Below are 27,449 nucleotides of genomic sequence, written 5' to 3' on the forward strand. Positions count from 1 at the left end.
CCCCAGACTGAGAGAAAATGTTTCCTAATTTCTGGTTGGACACCTTTTTTACATGATGACCTCTAGTTCTCCCACGGATGGAAACATCCTCTAAACATCCACCCAGTCAAGTCCCCTCAGGATTTTGTATGTTTGAGATGGTTGAGGTAATGGTGGCTTGAAAATTGATGGGCAGGCCGTACTGATGGGCATGATAAGTTGCCTGGTCAAGATGACTTGTGCCTCGGTTTCCTGAGAAATGTGGGGGTAGGACTTGTCGTTGAAATCGTTCCTAAATACAGGAGGAGGGCCAAAGGATTAGATAGCAATCAGTGTGACTCACTTGCTCGCGAAAAGAGCATAGCTAACAACTACAAACCCAGTCATTTTAACATTGGTGTTGGATTAAGGTTCGGAAACAATAATTGGATAAAAGTAATGGAGAAGTGAGTTATTTAAGGAAAGCTAGTGTGGGTTAGTGAGAGACAGATAGTCTTTGATGAACCTACTGATTTTGCTGAAATAACAGAGCAAGTTGATGAAGAGAATGCAATGGATATTGTCTGAATGGAATTTAAGAAAGCACTTAGACAAAGACTGGTGTCAAAATTGCGACTTGTGGAATAAAGGTATCCGTGGGCAGCTGGTAGAAACCTTGAGCACACAAAACAAATGGGTCCCAGGTAGTTTGCAGATAGGAGGATGGTAGACACTGGCTCCTGAAGGTTCAGTGCTAGGACCACCATGTTTTACATAAGTGATTTGGATATTGCAACGCAGAGTCAACTCTCCAATGATACTAAATGTAGAGGTGTGACAGACGGTGAAGATGATTACAGTGGCACTAGTAGTTGGAAGACCGGCAACTAATGGACTGTAGCACAGAAAGCTGTGAGGTGATTTTGACCGAGCCAGTGCAGACACAGTGGCAGAGTTTGAAATTGTGTGCAGAGGTAGTGAGACCTGGGGTGGGGGGGAAAGAGGAGGGAGATGTACAGTGCCCTTTGTGGGTGGGAAGACATTATTGAGAACGCAGTGAGAAAAGGGTATGGGATTTTTGGGCTGCCTGAAAAGATTGAGTCCAATAGCAAAGATGTTGTGCTGAACTTTTCTAAAGCTGTGCTGGGCCACGGTTAGAATGTTGAGTCTCATTCTGGTCACCACGCTGTAGGGAGGATGTATGAGGCTGCTTGAGAGGTTATAGTGGAGATTCCCCAGCCTGATCCCAAGGTTGAAGGAATTTAACCACAACATTCGGTTTTAGAAGCTGGGAACAGCTTTGTTCACCTTGGAACAAAGGAGAGCGAGGGGATCTCTCATAGAGGTGTATGAGATCATAACAATCTAGATTCAGAAATCTAGATCAGAAAAGCAATTAATGCTACAAATCTCAGTAACACAGAATTAATCATAGAATCCCTACTGTGTAGATAGAGGCTGTTCGGCCCATTAAGTCTCCACTGACCCTCTGAAGAACATCCCACCCACACCCATACCTCTATCCTATCATTGTAACCCTGAATTTCTAATGGCCAACCCACCTAGCACTGGATGGGGATGTCATTTTAAAAGGAAAAACCTTTCTCTGCAGCACATTGTAACAATTGGGATTGGGATGCTCTCAAGGGAGGTGCAGGTGAAGACTATCACCAGTTTCAGAAGGTCCTTGCAGGAATAAAACATGCAGCAGTTATAAGGGTGGAGTGAGGGGAATGGGACTGACTGGATTGCTCTGGAGAAAGTCAGTCAGCTAAAAGGCCTCCTTTCTACACGTTATGACATGCATCATGACGCGCATTATTTGAAAGGTACCCAAGCATTGAATCTTTGGGGATTCTTTATTTTGTCTTTCTGTTTCATTCATACTGAGACCAATTACAACACCAGTTCTATTGCTGAAACTGAGCTTTGCTAATTTATAGACCAAGGGTCAAAGCTGCTATCTTCCTGGCAGGGCTACTGTCTGAATAAACTTGCAGTGGTATTGAGATAGGCCTGTTATCTGCTGTACAAAGTACTTGCTCACCATTTCTCTATCAGGGGTTTAGTACAGATTTAGATTATATTCTCATATGCAGCACAGTCACTATGATAAAACAAAGAACTGTCGACGCCAGAAATCTGATAAAAGCAGGGAATTGGTGGAAAACTCACCAGATCTGGTAGCATCTGTGGAGAGAAAGTACATCACTATGATTCACGCTGTGAGTGCCCGTTAACCTTTAATTCTGATAAACCTGTTTGACACTCAGTTTATTGGTGATTCCAATGTTTTGAAGTAGGTTGTTAAACCTTCTTTTGCCTGTTTTTGTTCTTGTGCAGGGTGGTAGATTCTGTGTTCAACTTCCTCTTGGTATGGTACTACTGTACACTTACAATTCGAGAGAGCATCCTCATCAACAATGGATCCAGGTAAGAGGTGGAACTCTGGAAAACCCAGCAAAGTTATCTCATCCCTCTGACTCTTTGGGTGACCGTGATATAGTGGTCGTATCACTGGACTAGCAATTCAGCTAAATGCTCAGTGGGCATGGGTTCAAATCACACAACAGCAGCAGAATTAAAATTCCTTAATCATTGGGTTTGAAAGCTAGTCTTGTTAATGGTGACTATCAGTGTCATAAAACCCCATCTGCTTCACTAATGCTCTTCTGGGAAGGAAATCTGCCATCCTTATGGCCTACATATCTCTCCTGACCCACTGCACTGTGGTTGACTATTAACTGCACTCCAAGGACAGTTTGGAATAGGCAACGAGGGCTGGCCTTCCATGCGAGGCTGACATCCTGTGAACTGAAAACAAAAAGCACCAAAGAAAATATTTGCTCTTGAAAAAAATCTCTTTTTAACTTCTGGACACTATTGCCTCCATTTCAACAAGGCTTATCACCAGTTTGAGCTGAAAATGTGTTGCTGGAAAAGCGCAGCAGGTCAGGCAGCATCCAAGGAACAGGAAAATCGACGTTTTGGGCATAAGCCCTTCTTCACCAGTTTGTCAATATTGCTGTGTACCTCCTGAGCTTTCCCTGTGTTTTTCCTAAGTGCTTTTTTACTTATGTATAATATGAAGTTCTTATAACTGTGTTGAAATCAAAATCTATCGCAGTGTCTCTGCAAACTTACTGTTTCCTTGGAGTTTAGAATTCTCTGCAATTTGACAAGCACTCTTGTTGCTGCCTGATCATACAGTCAGACAACACAGAGACAGACCCTTTGGTCTAACCAGTCCATGCCAACCATAATCCCAAACTAAACTAGTCCTACCTGCCTGCTCCTGGCCAATATCCCTCCAAACCTTTGCCATTCATGCACTTATCCAAATGTATTTTAAATGTTGTAATTGTGCCCACATCCAATACTTCCTCAGGAGATGAGCCGCCCTCTGTAAAAAAAAATTGCCTTTTTTTTTAACCCTCTTTCCTTTCACCATAGAAATGTGCCCCCTAAATCTTGCAATTCCTCATCTTGGGGAAAAGACAACTGCCATCAACTGTATCTGTATCCTTCACGATTTTATAAACCTCTCTGAAGTCACCTCTCAACCTCCTACACTTCAGTGAAAAAAGTCCCAGCCTGGTGAATCTCTTCAATCTTAAACTATCTCTTATCCTATAAGCCCTTTTCCTTGCATTCTCAGTTTTAAAATGAAGCAGAGGTAAATATGGATTTGATTCAGATGGGTACATTCCCATATGTTATTGGGATGCATCAATTCTGTTGTTACAGTACTATAAACAACCTACACACGCAATCTAGAAGCATCATTGTCTGCCCCTAATTTCTTTCATGAAAACAAAAGTGAAAAGGATGAAATGAGGTTGGACTGTACAAAGATGTTTTGTATACTATAGTCCTCCTGCAGTTTCTCTGAATCTATTACTTCAGTTTTGGTGCTATGAGACTGTTCTTCCTTTACCCATGTTGCTAGTTTCCTTGTGAGCATTAGACTGTGGAAAGAACACAGCAGTCTTTAACACACAAAATAAAAAAAAAACAAAAGAAGACTGCGGATGCTGGAAATCAGAAACAAAAAGAAAAGAGTTGTTGGAAAATCTCAGCAGATCTGGCATCATCTGCAATCTTCAACTGGCATACAAATGCTCACACTTCCCAGCAGAGGTCGCTAGATAGCCTTTCCACTGTCCAATGGCTACCTGTAGGACTCCAAACCCATTGGAGAGCCATTGATAATCCTAATATATTTTAGTCATCTCCTTTGTATCCTCTTCTTTCTCACACACTCCCAGCCTCTTGCAAGGCTAATGCTTAAACCTGAAGTGTCTCAAGTCTTCTGTTGTTCTGATTTAGTTAGCACGGTTGTGAATTGAAATCCGTTTAGAATAAGCTTTATTAACACATGTACTCACATCTTAGGTAGCAAGGTACAGCAACATCAGAACAAATTCTTCGGGGGGAAAACATTAGAAAAATAAATAAATAGAAAGTCTAGCAATCAATTAGAAAAACACAGAAATAAGAGTTCAGAATCGCTTTTTAGTATTGTGTGAGACAGTTTCTCAATCTGCTATAGAATATAATTGTCATGTACTGATTGAGACTTTTATTTATGTTTCCACAGGATTAAAGGCTGGTGGGTAATGCATCATTATGTTTCAGCTTTCCTGTCTGGAGTTATGCTGACCTGGTAAGTACAGTCTAATGAAACCGTTGCAGTGTACAATCTAGGGAAGTTGAGAAGCAGGTTTCTGAATAACCCGCTGTGGTTTAATGCTTTATCTCCCCTTGTTGTCTGTGGTGCTTGTTACTTAGTTTGGATTCTTTCTTCCAAAACTATTGAATCTGATCCTTTCTCAAATTTTCACTCAGTCACAATAATGCAGGAAATAATGGCACTGAAGAGTGAGAAATCTCCCCAACCAGACATTCTCCATCTGAGTTTTTTTTGGGGGGGGGGGGGGGTGAGAAGATACAGGTGAAAACAATGTAGGTGCCCAAGCTACTTTCTCCCAATTCTGAAAATGTTCTTTAAATTAGAAAATCATGTGTGTTTCTCCACTGTTAAAGCCCACTGCAGTGAGGAAATCCTTCCTTTCTCTTCACACTCCCAGTAGCATGTAAGATCCCTGCTTTGGCCTGTATCCATCATGTGACTTCTCCCTGGAAGCGGTTGCTATCCTGTCATCAGAGGGAGTAGCTTGTGAGGGATGCCACGTTGTGTCAAATATGGCCGCCCAGGAGACTTGCCTACTGTTACCACCTATTGGAATGGCTTTCAGACTGATCACCTGACTGGCTGTGTTACAAATGCACCCTCTGTGGCCAAGAAGCCCCTGAAGGGGAAAGTGAACCTAATGTTTTCTGGCCTGGAGGTAAAGGGACACTACCACTGCACCACCGTGTCTTCAGGAAAGTATAGAATTAAGGAGTATAGAATTAAGGATGGAGCTTTCAACTGATTAGAGGGAGCCAATGTGGGTTTGTTAAGACAGGGAAATGTTTGCTGAAAGAAAAACAGAAGTTGCAGGAAAAGCTCAAACAGCATCTGTGAAGAGAAATCAGAGTTAAAGTTTCGGGTCCGGTGAGCATTCCTCAGAACGGGAAATGTTTGTTGATGTAGGCTGCCAAAAGACAGTAGCTGGAGCTGAAACAAATGAGAATGAAGACAAATGATTGGCTTGTTGAGGAAACTGCTGCATGGTGGGATTCAGAGCATAGGGGTGCCATGGGTGCTCTGAATGGGAGCAGCAGGTCTGAGGTCAGCAGTTCAGCAACACTTCCCCCATGTGACCAATGTGGAGCTCCAGACCCTGCGTTCTGAGTGATACAGCCTTCCACTGTATCATCCAAACAGTGAACACCTGGTGCAAACTCTTTGGACAGGAGAGTGTCTGTACTATTTCAAATGTAACTTCAGTACTTTTACAAAGGCAAGTGAGGCCATGAGATACAGATGATATTGTATAACCTGGGCTTTATTTCTAAGGAACATTACACAGAAATGTTACCCCTTTCTCACTGTCTCCCCCCACACACTCTCTCCCCCCTTCACTGTCTCTCTCCCCCCCCCCCCCACATTGTCTCCTGCCCTTTCTCACACTGTCTCCTCCGTCTCTGTCTCCCCCTCACTCTCTTTCTCCCCCCCCCACTGTGTCTCTGACTGTCTCCCCCCCCCCCCCCCATTGTGAGTGTGTGTGTCTCTCTTGCTCTCTTTCACTCTCTTGTGCACTCTATCTGTCTTGCTGTCTGTTTCACTCATGCTGTCCGTTGCTCTCTCGCGCTCAGTCTCTCTTTTTCATTCTCACTTGCTCTCTCACTCGTGCTCTCAATCTCTCGCTCGTTCTGTTGCTCTTTCTTGCATGCACTCTCGTTATCTCTCCTGCGGATGTCCCCTCAGTCTCCAAGAATAAGACAGCAGAGCCCTGAAGGGACAGAGGGAGGGAATTTGGGAGATGGTAGTGTCTACACTGTGGACTCTGCATGGTTGCTGCTGTGTATTGATAACCTGGCGTGACAATTACTGAGGTTAATGACTGTTTAACCCACACACAGCCGACCAGCCTTCATTCATCAGGTACAGGATTCCTGTGGAAATCCTCACACACCCATCAATGCCCCATTACTGATTCACCTTTGTCTTTTTCAGGCCAGATTCAAAAATGTATCAGATATTTCGAAACCAATTTCTTTCGTTTTCTATGTATCAGAGTAAGTACATTCAATGTTCAACTTCCTCTTTTTCTTCCTTTTCTTATATAAAAAAATATATTTTAATTAATTATTCAGTGCCTTCTGCTCTATTCCTAACTCCTGAAGATTCCCTTTCGCCCAGTGGTATAAGATATACACTCCTTGTCAGCTCTGGGGTGAGTGTTGAGAGCGTGTAACTATAGGTCAGGTACAGAGTAATCCTACACAGAGTGCAATGATGTTTCTGTTCTGTTTGTTAGTGTGACATTCCTCTATCCAATCTCCACCTTGTGTTTTCGATTGGCTGCGGTCTTGTGTTGCCGTGTTTTGGGGAAATGGAGTGTAAGGGCCTCGAACACAAACTGGACATAGCCATATATCTGCAAAGGGGGCCAGCTCAGAGTAAATTAAACCCCCCCTCCCCCCCTGCAATGGTGCAGCCCCAATAATTCTCCAGCTATTAGCATGAGGGGTCCGTGGTGTAAGAGTGGTCACCAACATAGCAGCAGCTGGACTCTTCCCGCGCAGTACTGAGTCCATATTGTCCGAGACACCATCCTTTCAGATGTTTGGGAGATTAAAGATTCCCATTGAATCATTTGACTGAGTCGTGGGCCACATTCTTCTCTCTGTCACAATCACCAGAAGCGAGCTGTTAGCTGGATAGGACAGGAAGAGCTGATTGGGCTTTCTGCGTGGCAGCATGGTTTGCCTGTAATGGTCATGTGATGGGACAAGAATGGGGTTCATTGGCCATCCACGACAAGTCACTGAATCAGCAGAAGATTGGGAGTGATCTCCTTCCCCATCTCTTTTGGTGAACTTGCATCCAGAGTGACCGACTCTTCTGAAACACAGACCCCTTGATCAATGTAGTATTGCAGAAAGTTTACCTTCTGAAGAAAATCGATCTCTTCTGGACCTGCCATCAGCCTCTGCCATTGTGTTCCATTCAGAACAATACTGACTCCAAACTACTCTCCCTACAATCTTACAAAAGTGACAACCTTTTAAAATGGGAGAAAGTGAGGACTGCAGATGCTGGAGATCAGAGTCGAGAATGTGGTGCTGGAAAAGCACAGCAGGTCAGGCAGCATCCGAGGAGCAGGAGAATCGATGTTTTGGGTATAAGCCCTTCATCGGGAATTCCTGATGAAGAGCTTATGCCTGGAACGTCGACTCTCCTGCTCCTCGGATGCTGCCTGACCAGCTGTGCTTTTCCAGCAACACACTTTTTTTAGTCCTTTTTTAAAGTATCACCAACAGAGGCTAATCTTGGTGAAACAGATGTGAGACCTTGACAAAAGAAACCCTATGAAGAACAATGTGCTATAACCGCTTTGAGTTGTCAACCAAGTAAACTGTTCACTTGTCAGAACAGAATTTTGACTGAGCTGATGGTTTAATTGGTCTGAGTTTACAATGAAGTAGATTGGGACTGGGGATGTGTGTGAGACTGTTAATATTGAGTGGTCATGGAGGCCATGATGGCTTGTGAGAGGGACTTGGGTGAGAGCTATTGAACATACTTTTGGATAAGTTCCCAAATCCAGGTTCATGTTCCTCTGAGAGCTCCTAAATCTCACATCACAGTGAAGCTGTCTCACTCTGTGATGATTTGGTGATGCCGGTGTTGGACTGGGGTGTACAAAGTTAAAAATCACACAACACCTGATGAAGGAGCCTCGCTCCGAAAGCTAGTGTGCTTCCAATTAAATCTGTTGGACTATAACCTGGTGTTGTGTGATTTTTCACTCTGTGATCATTGCAGTGTGTTAGGACACATTATAATGGAGCTGGTCAGGTCAGGCCTACAAGGTGTGGACTTGGAACCTGGACCATGAAAATCAATGCTGCTGGGAATGAGGTCATGAATCCTGGAATCCCGTCTGCCCCTCCCACCATTTGCATATGCTTCAGCAATAATCCAGTCGAAGTGCCCAATTTAGTATTTCATGGTTCAGCAATACAACAAGGGCCAGCAGCAAACCTGTCCAGTTCCTGCTAGGAGAGGGGTATACAGGGGTTGCTTTCTGGCTGTGTATATCTGGGCTGTCAGCTCACTCACTCTGTTTGTATTGTGTAGGCTTTGTGCAGTTCCTACAGTATTATTATCAGAGTGGCTGCCTGTACAGACTCCGAGCCCTGGGAGAGAGACATAACATGGACCTGACGGTAGGTGAGTGCACTCACTTACTCTGTGATGATTGGATTAGCAATGGGAGGGGGCTGGTATGGAATGTGAATAGTCTGTTGGCCATGGTCAGTCAGTCACCTGGGCCTCCCACATGTCAAGTTCAGACAGCCCTAGGATGACAGGGAGGTCACCCAGGGAGCTGGTCAGGCTCTATCCTGGGGCTGCCCTGCTGGATCAGCCTAGACGATGAGTCATGGTCAGCCCTGAGCACTTGCTCACCAGATAATTATCAAAAGGGCAGCCCATAGTGTTCCCGGGAAAGTTAGCAACTCACGTCTGTGGTTAGGCTCCATGGGACTGAATCACTGAGGGAACGGTGTCAGCAGTGTGGGTCAGTAGGATCAGAGCTCAGAGCGAATAGGAGGGGATTGGGAGCTCAGGCAGGAGGAGAGAGCAGCAAGTCACACAGGTTGGTTTCTACATGACCAGTGTGTAGGGTCCACCAGGTCCTGGGCATTTCTGAAGTCATAAGCTCTGGGAGTAAATTGGGAACAAACGTCATTACATTATGGAGCTCCATGGTGGGGAGGGTCACTGAAAAGTTGCAGGCACTACAGGGACAGCAGCAGAAAAGGAACTCAAAAGGAGGGGGCTTGTGCAGTCATACCACAGCTCAACAGATCCAGAGTGTGGTGGACCCAGACCTAACCTTTAACAGCATCATGGTTATGTTAATCAAGATGGTTAAATCATCACTGAGTAATTTAACATCACTGGCTGTTCAGGATCAATTTATTCTGAAGGGTCTAAGTGGGAAGAGAATGAGGAAATCAATTGGATCATTTACAATGCTTCAGCAGTTCTAGCAGCCATTGACAGACTGTAACTGTAGTTTACACTGGTTAACTTCATCGAGATCACCAACCCACATCATCCACTAAAGATTAAGTCTTTATCAAATTAATTTAATTTAATGCCTAATTGGAAGTGGAACTAGTAATCGGAGTGCACGTAGGAAATGGCCCCTTGACTGACTGACTGTGTTGGTATCGACTGACCTTTGACCCCACTGAGGACTGATTTCCCCCCCCTCTCGACCACCCACCTCCATTTGGCTGAAGCACATGGAGGGGCTTTGCTGCGTAAGCTGTTGCCAAGTGCTGTTGGTGTGACGTTGAGGTAGGAGTGATGCAGGAGAGTGTGTGTGTGTAGGCTGTGTTTTTACTTTGCGTGGCCAAATCAAACAGTGAATAGTTGACCTGGAAGAGGTCTCTGGGAAGAACGCAGAGATTCCCACTTGCCTGGACTAACCCAGCGCTGTGGGTTTGTATTTACAGAAGGTTTCCAATCTTGGATGTGGAGAGGTCTGACATTTCTTCTTCCGTTCCTGTTCTTTGGCCATGTAAGTCCTTTGAAGTATTTTGCTTTTTGTATCCATTGTTGGAGTTGAGACTGAAGCCAAGATCCCCACAACTCTCTCCTGGCTACCATTGTACCTGCATGAGCTCAGCAGAGGGTCATGTTGACTGCAGTGATATCGGTCTCCGTACTGCCAGCTTTGGTCAGGAAACATCAACCACAGTGTCAACCCCCCCGACCACCAGTGAACCGTCAATCCCACTCTACTATGCAGTAAGATCGTGGCTGATCTGATGGTGACCTTCGCTCCATTTTACTGCCCATCTTCCTTTCGAAGATCTGACTCCATTATAGATCAAACCTTTACCAGAATTCCAAAGATTAACAAACTTCTGAAAAGCATTTCCTCCTCAGTGTCTTAAATGGGAGAGACCTCACTTTGGAATGGTTCTGGATTCCCCACACGGAGGGACATGCACTCAGCATCTGCTCTGTCAGTACCGCCACTCTCAGGATCTTCCGATTCAGTAAGCCTCACTTAGTACCCAGTTCCCGGAGCATGGGCTGAGGCAAAATTGGAGGCTTAATGATTTCACTGTCACAGGCCTGTCTAATACCCAGGGCCCCTGGCCTTGCAGACAGAGAACCGACATTTGCAGGGGCTGCCGGGCTGGGTGGTAATGTCTCCAATAAAGTCAACAGCTTTGAGATGCCGTAGGAAAGAAAGAAGGAAATTAGAGATGACAAAAGCTGTACTCAGGCCCACGAGACGACGCTTGGCACCAGATCTCGATTTCCTCTCGGACAGAGTCCGCAGATCGGGAATGTGTTGCATATCTTTCACAGTCGTGATGCCACACTCAATTTTCACAAGTTGGCACATGGGCAAATCTGGGAAAAGCTGCTCATTAACGTGATGTTGTTCTTTCCCCCTTTGCAGTTCTGGCAGCTTTATAATGCAATCACCTTGTTCAGACTAACCAACCACCCAGACTGTAAAGAATGGCAGGTGAGCATGGGGTTCGAACTTTAAATGGTTAGTCTGCTGGGAGAGGTACCTTGTGTGTGAGACCCATCAGTAAACGTATTAAAACATTATTAAATGTACTGGGGTTAAGCTATGGGAAAGAAATCTCTAACGGTGTAGGAAATGTGAATGCTGATTATAAAGGAGAGAGCTGTGCATTCCCAATATAATGGACCAGGAGTTGATTAAATACATTTAGCTGTGTCCCTGTATACTGTTCATTAAGACCGTTCACTGGATGGTCTTGTAAACACTAATCCCTCTCAGCTGAAGTCTTGTCCTGCGAGATATTCAGATGTTGAGTGTTTTTGCGAACATATTGGTGACCTAACCCTGTGCTGTTTGTTGACCAAGCTTTGAGCTTCTGTTTTTTTTTTATTCATTCATGGGATGAAGGTGTCACTGGCGAGGCCAACATTTATTGCCCATCCCTAATTGCTCAGAGAGGAGTTAAGAGTCAACCATTTTGCTGTGGGCCTGGAGTCATACGGAGGCCGGACCAGCTAAGAATGGCAGATTTCCTTATCTTAAGGGCATTAGTGAATCAGAAGGGTTTTTCCAACAATCGATGCATGGTTCAGATTTTTAATTAAATTCAGATTCCACCACATGCAATGGCAGGATTTGAACCCAGGTCCCCAGGATTAACAGTCCAGCGATATGACCACTAGGCCATCGCCTCACCACTGGTGCATGTAGCCTTTTATCACCCCTGTGCCTGTTTCTGAGCCAGTGTGTGATTTGAATATGGTGCCTCAGCCTGACCTGCTGTGTGTGACCTTCTCTCTTTGTTGTAGGTTTCTATGTGTGGCCTCGCATTTCTCGTCCTGTTCCTTGGAAATTTTCTAACGACCGTTCGCGTCATCTACCAAAAACAGAAACAGAGGGAGAAAAATGTCAATAAACAATTGTGAAACACGAGAAAGAGAGCAGAAGACTTGATTTGATTCTAATTTTTGCATTGAAGAATTGCAGAAAGTGCACATTGTGTTGCTACTGGGCACTGGGGCCCACACATGAGCTGTGTGCCTGGGGAGTATGTCAAGGCAAGATCTGTTTCTACTCAAAATACCCACCAACAAAATTGTACAGACCTGCTTGATACAGCATCCCAGAAGCACTCTAATGTTCCTGTCCCCCCAGCTACTGCTCATCAACTGAGGTAAAATGATCCAGAGATAGGAAGTGACTGGGGGAAGCCACTGTGTGGAGATTGAAACAATAAACATCAACGCAGCTTCTCTCTTTCAGTAATGGGACCATTGTGAAAATTAGAAACAAAGTGTTGGAAAAGCTCAGGAACTCACAGTGGAGAGGGACGGGCCATTAACATTTTGGGTTGGTGGCTGATTCAGACCGAAGGACCTTGACCTGAGACGATCCCATGGTTTCCCAATCCCAGATCCGGCATCACGGTTGGCTTACTGATCACCGAGCACTGGTCACAGGAGAGTGAGGTTGGCATTGGGCTGGTGTTCCCCAGGCAACACCAAGGGTTCCATTGATGTAAGCTGTCAGCAAGAGGTGGGAAATTCTTTTCTTGGTATCTGTTGGGAGAATGGGCCTGGATGGCGGTAGATTGGCTGTGGAACAGTCACCCAGGAACATAGTGGGCCAGAGGTACCAGCAGTTCAATCTCCTGACGAGAGGTGGAAGGGAATGGTAATGATTGCCTGACAGACAGGCCTCCATGTAGTAACAGGCCTACACACTAACCCTGATTGCTCAGCTGCATCACTGAGGAGTCAGTCACTCTCTTCCTCCTTTTCAGGGGCACATCAGTGAAGATATCTCCTGAGCAGAGTCATTTCCAAATAGGCGAGGGAGGGCAGGCTGCTTGTACATCATGCCCGTGCCTCACAACACCCAGGCAGTGGCTCTGACCTTCCATGACCTGTGCCTACTGGAAAAGGCCGAACTAGGATACTGTAGGGCTGTAGTTGTGTCAGGTTGTTAGACATGGTGAGACTGGGCATACTGACAGCCCTTTTATAACTCAATCCTCTGGCAAGCGACATGGAGGAAAATCCTGCCCAGTGCAACCTGGTGCTCTACACCTACCATCTTCTATGGGCCTCATTAAACTAGAGTGCCAACTTGCATTGCCTATGGGACTGGCAGTGGAGGTGGGAGCAAATTCATCCTGTGCCAGCCCCCTCGGTGGAGGGAGAGTCCACAGAGCCTTCATTGTCCCAGAGGACCTCTGCACAGTGCAGTGGTGCAGGTGCATTTACCTCAACTGGCCAGCAGGAGGTGGAGTGAGAGCAACAGGAGGGGGTGCAGCAGGAGGGGCAACAGATGGAGAGTGTGTAATGCTGTGGAGTGAGGATAGCAGTGCTTCTCTGGGTGAGGATCCGAACCTAGGGTCCCCAGACATGGCCCTCAGTCAGGTTCCTGGGCTGGGAGACCCCCAGCACATTCCAGAGCCCGGGCAAGCTGTGCAGGAGTTAACAAGGGAAGGTCAAGTGGCAGACACTGTTTTTTCAATGTTCTGGCCTCACAGCCTACAGGGAGGTCTCTGGCCACACTGCTGGAGGAGGGTATTGTGAGGCAGGGGCATGTGTGCTCTCTGATGTAGCTGGCACTGAGATACTGACGGCCCCCAACTGATCCAAGCAATGATCTGGATGGTCATTAGGCTGATGGTGATCTAGAGGCAGCAGAGAGGGGACTCTCACAGGAGCCCCCGAGGCACCAGATCATTGTGGCACCACAGTGAACCTCCTGACCAACTGGTGCCAAATCCACCGGCTCTGGGGAGCTGGCAATTTACGGGTGACTGACTGATGGGTGGTGGACCTTCTGTCTAGGGCAGTACCTTTTTGAGCAGGACGGAGCATATCTGCTGAAACTGCTCCTGGGTGCACAGTGCAACGTCAGAGCCCTCTGTCCTTGTAACCTGATCCAGCGTTATAGGCCGGGACTTGTTTCCAGATTCATGAATGACTTGAATATATCGCAATAAACAGTTCAACCCAACTTGTAGGTAGGTGTGTGTGTGTGTTATCGATGTGAGTCTGCACCCACCCTGACCTCATCATTGTATTCAGCTCATCCATTCTCAATCACATGATTAGTTTCCCCTTGAATGCGTCAATTGGTTATTTTAGTGTCGCCTTCTGATAGAGTTTCAGAAGCAGAGAAAATAATAGGAGCAGGCCATTCAGCCCTTCAAGGAGAAAGTGAGGACTGCAGATGCTGGAAATCAGAGTCAAGAGTGTGGTGCTGGAAAAGCACAGCAGGCCAGGCAGCATCCGAGGAGCAGCAGTGTCGACGTTTCAAGCATAAGCTCTTCATCAGGAATTTTTGACTCACTCAACCCTTCAAGCCTGCTTTCCCATTCAATCCCATCATGGCTTGATCATCCAACTCAATACCCACTTTCTCCCCATCCCAACTCTTGAAAAACATTCAATAATTTGATTACAAAAACCATCACAGCTGTTGAATTCTGACTTCAAGCTTTTAACCATCTTCATTTTGCAGAAGTGATACTTGTGTTTCTCTTTCCAATGATTACAGACTGATTTTACTTGAATCTTACATTTCATTACTTTCTTGTATTTTCAATAACGATCAGTTTTCTATTCATTAACTTGCAGCAATATTTGTTCAAAAAACTAACCTTTGATCTTGTTTAGTTTGAGCTGTGCTACAGGTTAATGCCAAAGGCACAGTCCACTGTCCAGCCAGTCCTGTTGTGGTAGTGACACTGTACAATACTCCTGATGTTGCGCTGGAGGTTTACTCTCATATGTTCATTCTTAATCCTCTCGAATTGGAGTAGTGACTGCTCTGCACTGATAGCTGTACGTAAATTGCAGTTTCACTGGGGAGTAGTGTTTACATTCCTGAACATGGGAAGAGTATTGTGCAAATTGTCCCTATTAAATAAAGTTTTGAAATTATTAACTGGGTGTGTTTTGGGGCGGGGGGGGGGGGAAATAAAAATTCCAATTTTTCACTAGTTGTGCAAAAACATGTTTCCAGATATTATCCTGGTCTCTGAATTTTCTTTTAAATAGGAAGCAGCCTTTTACTACTCTATTGCCTTAAAGGCAAGCTAAAATAATATTTAGCTACACATCAATAGCTCACACTTAATACTTTGAAATGAGAAAATGCATTGGTGCAGCTTAATTTTCATTCTGTGGCAGACTACTTTAGCAATGCCTTTTGTCTCTCAACAAAGTTTTACAAGATTTTATTTTGAAGCAAGCTGACCCACTATCCCCCCCGCCCCGCCCCCGCCCCCAGATTAATTTCCAAGTAGTTCTTCATTGAAAGGAGGTACTAGAGAAACCCATGGGCCTTTTGCATTGATTCAATAGTTAGAAATAATAGCTTAAAAGAAAGTTATTAGTTAACCCCAACAAGAAAACATCTACCCCACCCCCCATCCTCACAGTAGGTCTCCCTGCTATTGGAAAGATGTTATGAAAGGGCTCAGAAAAGATTTACAAGGATGTTGCCAGGGTTGGGAGGGTTTGAGCTATAGGGAGAGGCTGAATAGGCTGGTGCTATTACCATTGGAGTGTCAGAGGCTGAGAAATTTATAAAAATCATGAGAGGCATGGATATGGGGAATAGTTAAGGTCTTTCCCCAGGATAGGAGAGTCCAAAACAAGAAGGCATAGATTTAAGGCAAGGTAGAAAGATTTAAAAGAGGCAACTTTTTCTTGCAGAAGGTGGAGGCTGGTACAGTTACAACATTTAAAAGACATCTGGATGGGTACGTGAGTAGGAAGGATTTAGAGGTATATGGCCAAATGCTGGCAAATGGGACTAGATTAATTTTGAATATCTAATCAGCATCGACGAGTTGGACCGAAGAGTCTGTTTCATAAATATTTTCCATATTAATACAAGATTGTACTGGACTGGGATATTTTTGCAGAAAAGGTAGTTGAAGCGTAATGACAGACATTTAAACAATGGTTCAGGATACAATATATCCCACTGAGAAAGGAGGATTCTAGGAAGGGGATAAATTGATCAATTTAACATCATTGGCAAAAAGAAAGATATTATGGTGCAAATATTAATGGTAAATCAGAGGATTGGGAAAGTTTTATAAACCTATAAAAGATGAAGAGAAAGAAATAGGAGAAAGTAAAGTATGAGAACAATTGACCAAGTAACATAAGAGACAGTAAGAGCTTATTTACATATCTAAAAAGGAAGAGAGAGGCAAAAGTGAACAGAAATCCCATAAAGAACGAGGTTGGGGAAAGTGATAATGGGGAATTGGGAAATGGCAGAAGAGTTGATACTTTGCATCAATATTCACAGTAGAGGACCGTAGTAGCATTCCAAAAATAGTAAATAATTCAGGGGGTTAAAGAGGGAGGGAGGGAGGAAACAATAACTATCTCTAGAGGAAACTCATGGGTCTAAAAGGTGCCCTGAACTTGATGGATTTTGAAGGCAGTAGCTACAGAGATGTGAACATACTGATGCTAAACTTCAAACAATTCTTTGATCATGGAAAAGATGTAGAGGACTGGAAAATTGCCAACATATAACCTGTATTCAATAAGGGAGAGGGAAAATAAAACAGGTAAATACAGTCCAGTTAGCTTAATGTCTGTTATTGGGAAAACATTAGTATATAATAAAGGATGTAATAGCAGAGCATTAGAAAGACATGATATGATTAAGTAGAGTTAGATGGCATCAGCAAGGGGAAATCGTGCCTGACAAACATTCCTGAATTTTTTTGAGGTGGTATCAAGCAGGCTAGATAAAGGGAAGCGGTGGATATATTTCAGAAGGTGTTGACAGGGTATCAGCTGAGACATTAACCGTCTCAATCTGTCTACCCCCTTCCCCCACTCCAACCTCTCACCCTCACAATACGCAGCCCTCCACTCCCTCTGCTCCAATCCCAACCTCACCATCAAACCAGTGGATAAAGGGGGTGCAGTGATAGTTTGGAACACTGACCTCTACACCGCTGGAGCCAGATGCCAACTCGAGGACACCTCCTCCTAACCCCCCCACTCGACCATGACCCCACCCTCCCATCACCAAACCATCATGTCCTAGATCATACACAACCTCATCACCTCAGGGGATCTCCCACCCACAGCTTCCAACCTCATAGTTCGGGAACCCCGCACCACCCAATTCTACCTCCTACCAAAGATCCACAAGCCTGACCACCCCAGCCAAACCATTGTCTCAGCCTGTTCCTGCCCCATCGAACTCATCTCCACGTACCCCAATACTGTCCTATCCTCCCTAGTCCAGGAAATCCCCACATATGTACCCAAGCCTGCCACCTCCTCCAAGACCTCAGTTTCCCTGGCCCCCAAAGCCTCATCTTCACCATGGACAACCAATCCCTCCATCCGCTATGATCAGGGCTTCCAAGGCCTTCGTTTCTCCCTCTCCCGACATCCCCAACAGTACCCTTCCACCGACAAACTCATTTGGCTGAACTGGTCCTCACCCTTAACAATTTCTCCTTCCGATCCTCACACTTCCTCCAGACGAAAGGGGTAGCCATGGGCACCCGCATGGGCCCAGCTATACCTGACTCTTTGTTGGTTATGTGGAACAGTCCATCTTCCATAGTTACACCGACACCATTCCCCACCTTTTCCTCCGCTACAGTGATGACTGCATCAGCGTCACCTCCTGCTCACAAAAGGACGTTGAATAGTTCATCAACTTCACCAACACATTCCAACCCGACCTTAAGTTCACCTGGACCATCTCTGACACCTCTCTCCACTTCCTGGACCTCTCCACCTCCATCAATGGTGACCAACTCAACACAGACATTTTCTACAAACCCACCAATTCCCACAGCTACCTGGACTACACCTCTTCCCACCCTGCCTCCTGTAAAAATGCTATCCCTTCTTCCCAATTCCTCCGCCTCTGCCACATCAGTTCCCAGGAGGACCTGTTCCACCACAGAACACACCAGATGGCCTCCTTCTTTAGAGACTGCAAAATCCCCTCCCACGTGGTTGATGATGCCCTCCAGTGCATCTCATCCACACCCCACCCCTCCAACCGCAACAAGCACAGGAACCCCTGGTCCTCATCTTCCACCCCACCAATCTCCGTACACATCGTATCATCCTCCACCATTTCTGCCACCTACAAACAGATCCCACCACTAGAAATATATTTTCCTCCTCACCCCTGTCTGCTTTCCATAAAGACCGTTCCCTCTGCAGCTACCTGGTCAGGTCGACGCACCTCCCCCCCCCCCCCCGTCAACCCACCCTCCCCTACCGGCACCTTCTCCTGCCACCACAGAAATTTCAAAACCTGTGCCCGCATCTCCCCCCTCAACTCCATCCAAGGCTCCAAAGGAGCCTTCCACATCCATCAAAGGTTCACTTGCACTTCCACCAATGTCATTTACTGTATCCGTTGCTCCCAATGCAGTCTCCTCTACATTGGGGAGACTTGATGCCTCCTTGCAGAGCGCTTCAGAGAACATCTCCAGGACACCCACACCAACTGACCCCACCACCCTGTGGCTGAACGCCAACTCCCCCTCTGCAGAGGACATGCAGTTCCTGGCCCTCCTCATTGCCACTCCCTTACCACAGACGTCTGGAGGAAGAGTGCCTCGTTTTCTGCCTCAGGACCTTCTAACCCCAGGGCATGTGGATTTCACTAGTTTCCTCATTTCCCCTCCCCCCACCTTACCCCAGTTCCAACCTTCCAGCTCAGCACTGCCCTCATGACCTGCCCCACGTGTCCATGTTCACCTCAGCTAGTGTAGGAATGGCATCACGCTGCCTTGAAACCAGCTATCCAGCCAACTGAGCTAACCAATCATACATTAGGCCACTTAAGAGCCCATTGTGTTGGAGGTAAAATATTAGCATGAATAGAGGATGGGAGGGGCTTTTTCAGGATGACAACCCATAACTAATAGGGTGGATCAGGAATCAGTATGAGGCCAAATTATTTAATGTGTATTAATGATAAGGAAAGTGAATGTAGTATTGCCTAGTTTATGGATAATACAGAAGTTGGTAGGAAGGCAAATAATGAGAATGACACAAAGGTTACAGACAGATATAGATAAAGCAAGCAGACAATTTTTGGAAGATAGGATATAATGAGAAGAAATAACATGGGAAAATGTGAGGTTATTCACTTTGGTAGCAAGAAAAGCTGAATATTATTTAACTCGGGAAGGACTACAGAAAACTGTAGCACATGGGGATTTGGCAGCCCTTGTGCTTGAATCCCAAATAGCTAAATTCCAAGTTCAATTGACAATAAGGGTAGCAAATAGACTTCATTTCAAAGAGAATGGAGTGCACAAATAGGAAGTCTTGCTAAAACTGTACAAGTCTCTGGTCAGACTCCAATTGGAATATTGTGAACAGTTTTTTCTCCCCTTTCTTTAACATACATTGGTATTGGAGGCAGTCCACAGAAGATTAACTAGGTTGACTCCGGGGATGGACGGACAGATGTGTTTTCTGATGAGGAGAGGTTGAGTAGGTTAGATGCGTATGCGTTGGGAGTTTATTGAAACATACAGTGCTGGACCATTCACAAGGGGACACGAAGGGCACAATCTCTAAAGTAAGGGGTAGCCCATTTAAGAAGAAAAATTGCTCATCTCCGAGTGTAGTGAATTTTTGGAATTCTTTACTGCAGAAGGCAAGAGACTAGATTGTTAAGTTTACTTCAGTCTGAGAGATTTTTAATCAGTAAAGGACTGAAGGGTTATGAAGATAAGGTAGGAAGACCATCAGATCAGCCATTATTTCATTGGATGCCAGAACAGACTTGATGGGCTGAATGGCCTATTTCTGCTCCTACATAGTTCTGGACAGGATACATTCTGAAAGTCAGCTTACTCATAACATGCAACATCAGGTTTTTAAAAGATTATTAACACTAACTTGCTCCATTGCAGTTCCAAATGCCCTCTGGTATTTCCTCATTGACGGCCCTGGGTTGTATGGTATAGTCCACATTACAAATACATACTGTCTTAACAAGACACCCACAGATGCACAATGGCAAAAGGAGCCAGTGAGACACATGACAGCATCTGATTCCCAAATGAACAATAATAAAGTCCGGATTTCTGTAATGCTTTTAATGTTGTCAGAGACAAATTACATGATAGATGTACAACATTGAACAAGATACTGTTAGGCTATTCAGAACCAGACAAATGAAAACTAAACCAGGGAAACAGAGATCATGCACAAACTAGTAATTCCTTCCAACAATTTAGAAAATTTGAGATGGGCGCACCTGTGTAATATCAAATTGAATGTTCCCTCACTTCATATCACATTGCAATCTACCTTCATTAAAAACTCTTGGTGCTTTATACATGAATTAGAATCTTTCTGTAGAACAATTAATGCAATTGAGAATTTCACATGACATATTAGGGCCACTGAGACAACAGTGCATTTGACATATATACATCTTTCAATTGGCAGCACACTGAGGCAAATAGCAGTCACACTGAACCCTTGTAAGAAAGTAGTAATTAAGTAGCAGCCTGGCCTTGTGCAGATTCCCCAGAGCTTTCAGTTGGTAAGATGACTTTCAATTTGGGGAAGGAACAGCAATGTTACATGCATTAGGGACTTTCACCTGATCAGTCAAATTGGTATTGCATTGCATTGCAGGAAGTATGCCAACCGAGCAACTTGCCCTGATCTTTTCACAGGGATTACAGAGTGAATCAGTCAGGATCAGCAGCATACCAGGCAGCCCTTACTTAACCACAGGATGCACAAAGTTAAAACTAACAGAAAAGTACACACAGAAGTACAGGGCTGAGCTGCAGGGTACACAGCCCAAATTTGACCATCCATTGAGCGCATGGATTGGCAGGCTCTCCCAGTTTAGTTTAGGACTGACCTAATTTAAACCAATGTTGTAGACCCAGATACTCTACGAATGAATGTTCACTGGGTTGTTACAATTCCCATTTTTCAATTAAGGCAGAGGAACCAATCCAACCTACTCAAACACTAAAGTTTAAAAATATATATGAATGTATCTGTATTAAACTTAAGGTGAATGGTTTATCTGCAAGTTTCACCTGTGAGCAGTCAAGATCACGATGCTGCTGAATGCATTGCACTCCTACCATATCCCACTGCTCGTTTTACAGTTGAGATTAAAGTACCCCATTTTAACAAACTCAACTGGCATAAGTATGACAGATTTGCCCTATCCTATACTTGGACAAACCTTTTCACTGGGAGGAGACAGGTTGCCAAATTTCCCTCCAAATGTCTGGAGATACCTCCCTGCCAATTTGCCAAGATCAGGTGGATTTACTTCTCCTGATACATTCATACTCTTAAAAGTTTCCAGTAACTTGGCTTTTGGTCCTTTGGTTAAAAATACTCATTTGACTTTAAGTTTTAAAAATCTTGGCACTAATTATCCTGGGTCTGCTGAATTCCAATCCCTAATGCATCTTTCTACATTTCTGTCAACTCTTACTAGCCACTAAGAAGCACAGTCCCTTCAAAGTGCAGGAATGAATAACTTCACCTGGGCCAGTCTGCTCAGGAAACATTGAATTTTGCTCTGACCAAGTAATGCTAACACCACCTGCCTGTTTTAAATTACAATGAAATTCAATTTGCTCGAACTGAACATTATCTGTGAAACTACCATTTCCTCAGAATTCAGCTGTCACTTTTTATTCCTGGGCCTGTTCAGCTGCCACGTCCTCATTGAAACTGGTCAGAAAGTGATTGCGTCCATTACATTGTGATTTTGAAAAAAACCTGATAATTCTCTCCTTGCAAATTAAAACTGTAAAGTTTCGTATGTATTACCTGTAATTAGGCAAAAGCCAGAGATTAAAAAATTGCACTTCCCCATGCCATTTCTTTTTACAGATAACCTTTTATTGACCATTTTCTATCTAAATGGCTATTGAATTCGAAACATTCCCCTCTCAGCAGCTCAGACAGAATCCAAATGTATTTCCAGACATCTAATGGAATTGTCAGTAAGTGCAGAGATTCTGCTACTGCACACAATGAAAGTAGCCATGTAAGCAGCTTTTTAAAAATTCATGAATGCAAATCACATAACAATGCCTAACTTATAATAGATGTTATTGCAAGACAAATGAAGACATGAATACTTTGTTTAATCCAAATCCATCCAGTTCACTAGTGTCCTTTAGAAAAGGAAATCTGCCATCTTTACTTGATCTGGCCTACATGTGACTCCAACTCCACAGCAATGTGGTTGGCTCTTAACTGCCCTCTGAGCAATTAGGTTTGAGCAATAAATGCTGGCCAAGCCAGTGAAACCACATCCCATGAATGAAAGAATAACTACAAAAACAGCATGCAACCCCTTTGCCATTAAGCAACGGCTTAAGTTTGCACGTAGTGATTCACATTAAAAAAAACAGGCTAGTAATACAAGGAATGGTAAAGTGCTCAGCTGGAACAAACTGGGGCAAGTTTAGAAATTAAACATTCATCAATAAACCTACTAAGTTAACACAGGAATCAGGAAAATGCAGTGCAGGGAACAGGCAGGCTACACAGAAGCAACAGTCCCTTTCAGACAGGGGTCACTGTGCATCAATTCCAAAAGGGACTGTGTGATGCAACATGGTGGCCATGTACAGCAGACAGAAGTTAGGTGGAAACATCAGTTCACGCGGCTGAGGGGGCCGGATTACATTAGTAAATTGTAAAAACAACTCCAGTGATTCTAAAATATTGAAAGAAAGTGTTTCTTTCTGCGATAAAGTCATAGTTTTTGTTGTAAAATCCCTACTTGATCGATCAGACAGTGATTCTGCATCATTGTTGAATTACAGGAACAGTGACTGACAATTAGTACTTCAGTCACTAGTTACCTTCAGAACTATACTTCCCACTGCTTTCATCTGCTACTTGAAGAAGAAATATCAGTTTCCGGTTAAATTAACGTCACTCTTAGCTTTTGGAGAGCTTCAGGGATCCATTCACTTTTGGACCTAATGAGATCTTATTGGGGGGGGGAGGTTTACGAATAAAACTTAAAGATTATAAAAGCCACCAGGACATGAGGTCATCGTGTAGCATATGAATGCAAATTCAGAATAAGTAGAAGAGCTGAGCAATGGTGAGACACTATTCAAGGTGAGAGCAGAGAGAGAAAAACAGTTATTTCTGTCAATGTGAACCAGCTGTCAGGATATCCGAGACAATGGTACTGGTAGAGAAGTCACCTGTCTGTCCCTCTGCTACAGAACATGAGGGGGAAAGGTGAATTTAAATGGGGCATTTTCTTGCCTGTTTACTTTGGGAATCGATTGTTAAAAACAAAGTGTGAGTTATTGTCTTCCTTGATGCGTTCACCAATGTTGCATTACGTACCTGGTATGAGTAGCAATATACAATAAAATGTATTTTGAAAACACACAAACACGTCAGCATTCTTGACAGATTACAGATGGAGAACTTTACCAAAACTGCACGTACAACCAAAATGCCAAATTTGAGATGTAGCCGTGCTTTGCCAGTTTTATTTTCCTTAACCAAGGAGACGGAGAGGTGCTCCGTGAAAACAGTCAGAGGTCTCTGTTTCAGTGCCATGATGCTGAATGCAAAGTTCTGTTAATAAAATGATGCAGCCTCATAATCGCCTTTTTAATCAACATGTCAAGCTGACAGTGCAAACTAATATTTAGAGATTCTGAACAGCTAATCTGTGCTTCTGCTAATACGTGCTATCGGGTGACTGGATGTACATTCCCAGGTACAGCGGCTCCAGTTAAAATTTCAGATCACATATTGCCTTTGATGCAGACTTTGCTACTGTTTAATGTACAAACCCTTGCTTCATAAAAGTTAAGTTAGCTTTAGCCAAGACGACAAAATTCCAACTTCTTATCAAGTCACAGAGAAGACTCCATAGTAAATGGCTCATCAGAGGCAACAATTTCACATCCCTGTTTGTAAGTTAGAAGTTAGGTAGAAAATCGCTAGATCAAAGTACAGTGTATTTTAATATCTTACAGGAATTTTTTAAGCAAGAGTTTAAAAAGCTTTGCATGCATTCTGAACTCAATGGATAGGGAAGGCTCAGAGTTCAATGCAATCCCAACACCTTCACCCACACCACTCACCCAACGTTTACCCATTCCCCCTCCTTTCCTCTCAAAAACTGAGATTTCGTGAATCAAAAAAAGTGATAAAGGCAGCAATTGCGAGCTACAACAAATAAAACAAAAACAATTGATTAGGTCACAAAATTGTTCCATGTAAAAGGTGGTGTTGTTTTCAAAGTTCTAACCCAATATTTTCCTGCAATTTGGTTAATGGTTTTTTAAAAATTACAAGATAAATAGTAGGCGCTGGGTAGAAATTGAGTGATTGGGTGTGTTGCAGCTGACCTTATAGGCAATTGCCATCGTAAAGGAATCTCTCGGAAAAGGATTCTGGAATTCAGAGTAACTTTAAAAAGGCAGCAATGGAAAGTTTCTAAAGTAAAGTTTTGGTATCAATTCTGGAGTAGAGTATTTAATAAAGCACAAAATTAGTTCCCATAAACAGTTAAAGGACATTTTAAGAATTTCTTTTCAAATAAAAAGAATCATTGTCTCTTTGTTTAACATTACAAATCTCTTGCATTGACTGGTGGAGGTCATCAGCTGGGAGTTGCTGATAGTTGATTCACCCATCAATGAACAGATAGGTGCATAATACATCACTGGAAGCATACTGCCCCCACTTCCAGTTTAACTCCAGACATCAGAAGAGTAGCGGCCTTTTGTCATCAGTTTCTTCACATAATCAACAGCCTGCTCTTGTGTCATTTCTCCCAGTTCAGCGACAATGGTGTAGAACATATTCTGGACATCTCTTGCCATGTTCTTTGCGTCACTGGGAAAAAAAAACAAATTTGTATTCATATAGCTCCTTCCACCTCTCTCGGGAATTTGCAGAGCACTTCTCCAATTAGCTTTTATTTTGGAAGTGTAGTTACTGTCGTGATAGAGAAAAGTAGGCAGCCAGTTTGAACACAGTGAGGCCCCACAGTAAGCACCACAATAATGACCATAATGCTGACATGAATAACTATTGTCCAGGCTATCAAGAGAAATTTCTTGCTACTCTTAATGGTTTGGACTCTACATTAAAATTAGCAGTGAAGCTATCAGCATGAATAATTACTTTGCAGTAAATGACCATTATGATGCAGGAGGACATTTGACACTCTGATTCAAGCTGGTTTTCCATACAACAAACCAGTCAATCCCATTCCATCACATGGAACATAGCAACAGGGGTGACTCAGCCCATCCACTTTTCTTCAATATTTAATTAGATTGTTGCTGAGCTCCCACAATGCCACTTTTCTGCACTATCTCCTTAGGCAATTAGCTTCCTGGAATCTATTAATTTCTATCTTGAATCTGTTCAATGAGTGCCTTTAATTAAGAGTCTATAAACCACAGAGGTGATAAAGACATGTTTTCAATTGAATCCACCGTCTGCTGTGACAGGATTTGAGTCCAGGTCCCCAGAACATCACCTGGGTCTCTGGACGAACAGTCCAGTGATAATACCACTAGGTCATCATCTCCCCGACTCATACTTAAGATCATTCCAACGCTTTTATCTCCTAGCTCCTGACTGTTCATTTCAAGCCTTTTCTCAGCTTTGGTTTCAGAGGAATCAAACACATGGAAATTGACACAGGCGCTATTTCTCAACTGAAGCTGATAAATGAACAATACAGTTCTGTGTAACATATCTGAAATGCTGCCCGAAATGTGTGCTTACCCACAGATGTAGATATGGGCACCCTCCTTCTGGATTAGATTCCACACATGCTCTTTATTTTTCTTCAGCAAATGTTGGACATAAACCTATGGGTACATGACAGAGGGGAAAAAAAATAATTACTTGAACACATCTCTAACTGAAGGAGGCCTTTGGCCCATTGCTCTGTTTAAAAACCCACTGAACGTCTGATAGCAGGCTACAAAATTATTCAACTTACTGCTGCCACTTGCTCATCTGGACTCATTTCTAACCCACATTCAAAAGTGAAAAACATTTCAGAACATTTGATTGGAGCTTCACTAAATACAATCTGACACTAAGTCAAAAGAGATATTAAGATGAATTAAGAACTTGGTCAAGTAGTCAGTTTAAAGGAGGGTCTTAAATGAATAAGAAAGCAGCAGAGAGATTTAAAGCTATCAGCCAGACTGTGCGATGAACTGCTTACTATCATCAATCTTGGACTTGTTTTTGCTTAATTTCTGTTCAACCATCGCCATCACCCCACCAGCCACCATCTCCCCATGAAACCAACCATTGTATCCCCATTTTTAATAAGGGATAATGCTCAGAATTCATGCAAGGATCCCATTAATTTGCCCCTGAATCAAGAGCCTTGTTTTTTTGGACTTGGCACTACAGCACTGCCATCAGGCACTGCGGGACTTTCCTTGAAACCTTTCTCTTCCCCCACTTCCTCAATCCCAGAATGGAATGCAGTGCTCAGGATGTGTCCTGACCCATACGTTCAATTGCTTCAGCATGATAGCCTCCTTGCTCTGGCAGTGAAATTCCAAATTACTTTCAAAAACCCTATTGACAGGGGAAGAATTTGACAGCTCCACCAGGCAGGGGCATAGGCAGGAAGGCTATAGAATTCCTCAGATAGTCTTCTAACCCAATCAAGAGCTATCTGAAATTTTACAGAGGGTGGAGGGAGGCCATGGGCAGCCTGCCCACCCTCATCCCAATTGGTCAATGAATGCCCGGTTGCCATTTTGATAGGGGGGGGGGGGGGGGGGGGAGAGAGCCATTGCAGCATAGTCAGCACAGATGGGGGAAGTGAAGGGCACCTTCCTCAGGACTGCTTTCCCAATCAGGCCACTACACTGACTGACCTGTCCATCCAAATCTCCTCACTTTATCTGGTCCAGAGTTTCCAGCATTTACGAAGTTGGGGACTGCTTTACTTTTAAAAAATAAATTATCTTGAGAGCTGGGTGTCACTCGCAACGCCAGCATTTGTTGCCCATCCCTTGAATGGACTTGCATGCTAAGCAATTTCACAGCGCAGTCAAGAGTCAATGACATTGCCGTGGCCCAGGAGTCACAAGACCACCAGATAGATCATATCAGATCCCTTCCGTAAAGGATTCAGGGAATTAGACTGGTTTTATGGCAACTAATTCTAGTTTTATTGTCACCTTTAGTGAGACTAGCTTTTCCAATACCATTTGAAAGCCAAGTGCAGATAATTACACTAATTGCTGAGGCTCTACTCAATAGCTCCAGGGGCTTGGTGGTCAGA

At 43.9% G+C, this 27,449-nt stretch overlaps 2 protein-coding genes across 4 annotated transcripts in view; one reads left to right on the forward strand and one right to left on the reverse strand.

The window, feature by feature from the left end:
• tmem120aa (transmembrane protein 120Aa) overlaps nt 1–12,075 on the forward strand; it is a 29,732-nt gene extending 17,657 nt beyond the window's left edge. Inside the window, exons 6-12 of the mRNA XM_043718759.2 lie at nt 2,302–2,391; nt 4,559–4,624; nt 6,584–6,645; nt 8,714–8,806; nt 10,102–10,166; nt 11,064–11,132; nt 11,948–12,075. Of these exons, the coding sequence (XP_043574694.1) occupies nt 2,302–2,391; nt 4,559–4,624; nt 6,584–6,645; nt 8,714–8,806; nt 10,102–10,166; nt 11,064–11,132; nt 11,948–12,064 (562 nt within the window). The 3' untranslated portion in view covers nt 12,065–12,075. The remainder of the gene's footprint in view (nt 1–2,301; nt 2,392–4,558; nt 4,625–6,583; nt 6,646–8,713; nt 8,807–10,101; nt 10,167–11,063; nt 11,133–11,947) is intronic.
• An 8,151-nt stretch (nt 12,076–20,226) lies between these two features.
• The window catches only part of LOC122564141 (NADPH--cytochrome P450 reductase-like), a 74,791-nt gene continuing 67,568 nt past the window's right edge, over nt 20,227–27,449 (reverse strand). For all 3 annotated transcript variants that reach the window (XM_043718760.2, XM_087977527.1, XM_087977526.1), the window contains exons 15-16: nt 25,919–26,004; nt 20,227–25,015 (exon numbers count right to left, since the gene is read on the reverse strand). In XM_043718760.2, the coding sequence (XP_043574695.1) occupies nt 24,871–25,015; nt 25,919–26,004 (231 nt within the window). In that variant the 3' untranslated portion in view covers nt 20,227–24,870. The remainder of the gene's footprint in view (nt 25,016–25,918; nt 26,005–27,449) is intronic.

Source organism: Chiloscyllium plagiosum, unplaced genomic scaffold (genome assembly GCF_037043375.1).
Source record: "Chiloscyllium plagiosum isolate Xiang-an unplaced genomic scaffold, Cpla_swu_hap1 HiC_scaffold_31, whole genome shotgun sequence".
Taxonomy (NCBI): Eukaryota; Metazoa; Chordata; class Chondrichthyes; order Orectolobiformes; family Hemiscylliidae; genus Chiloscyllium; species Chiloscyllium plagiosum.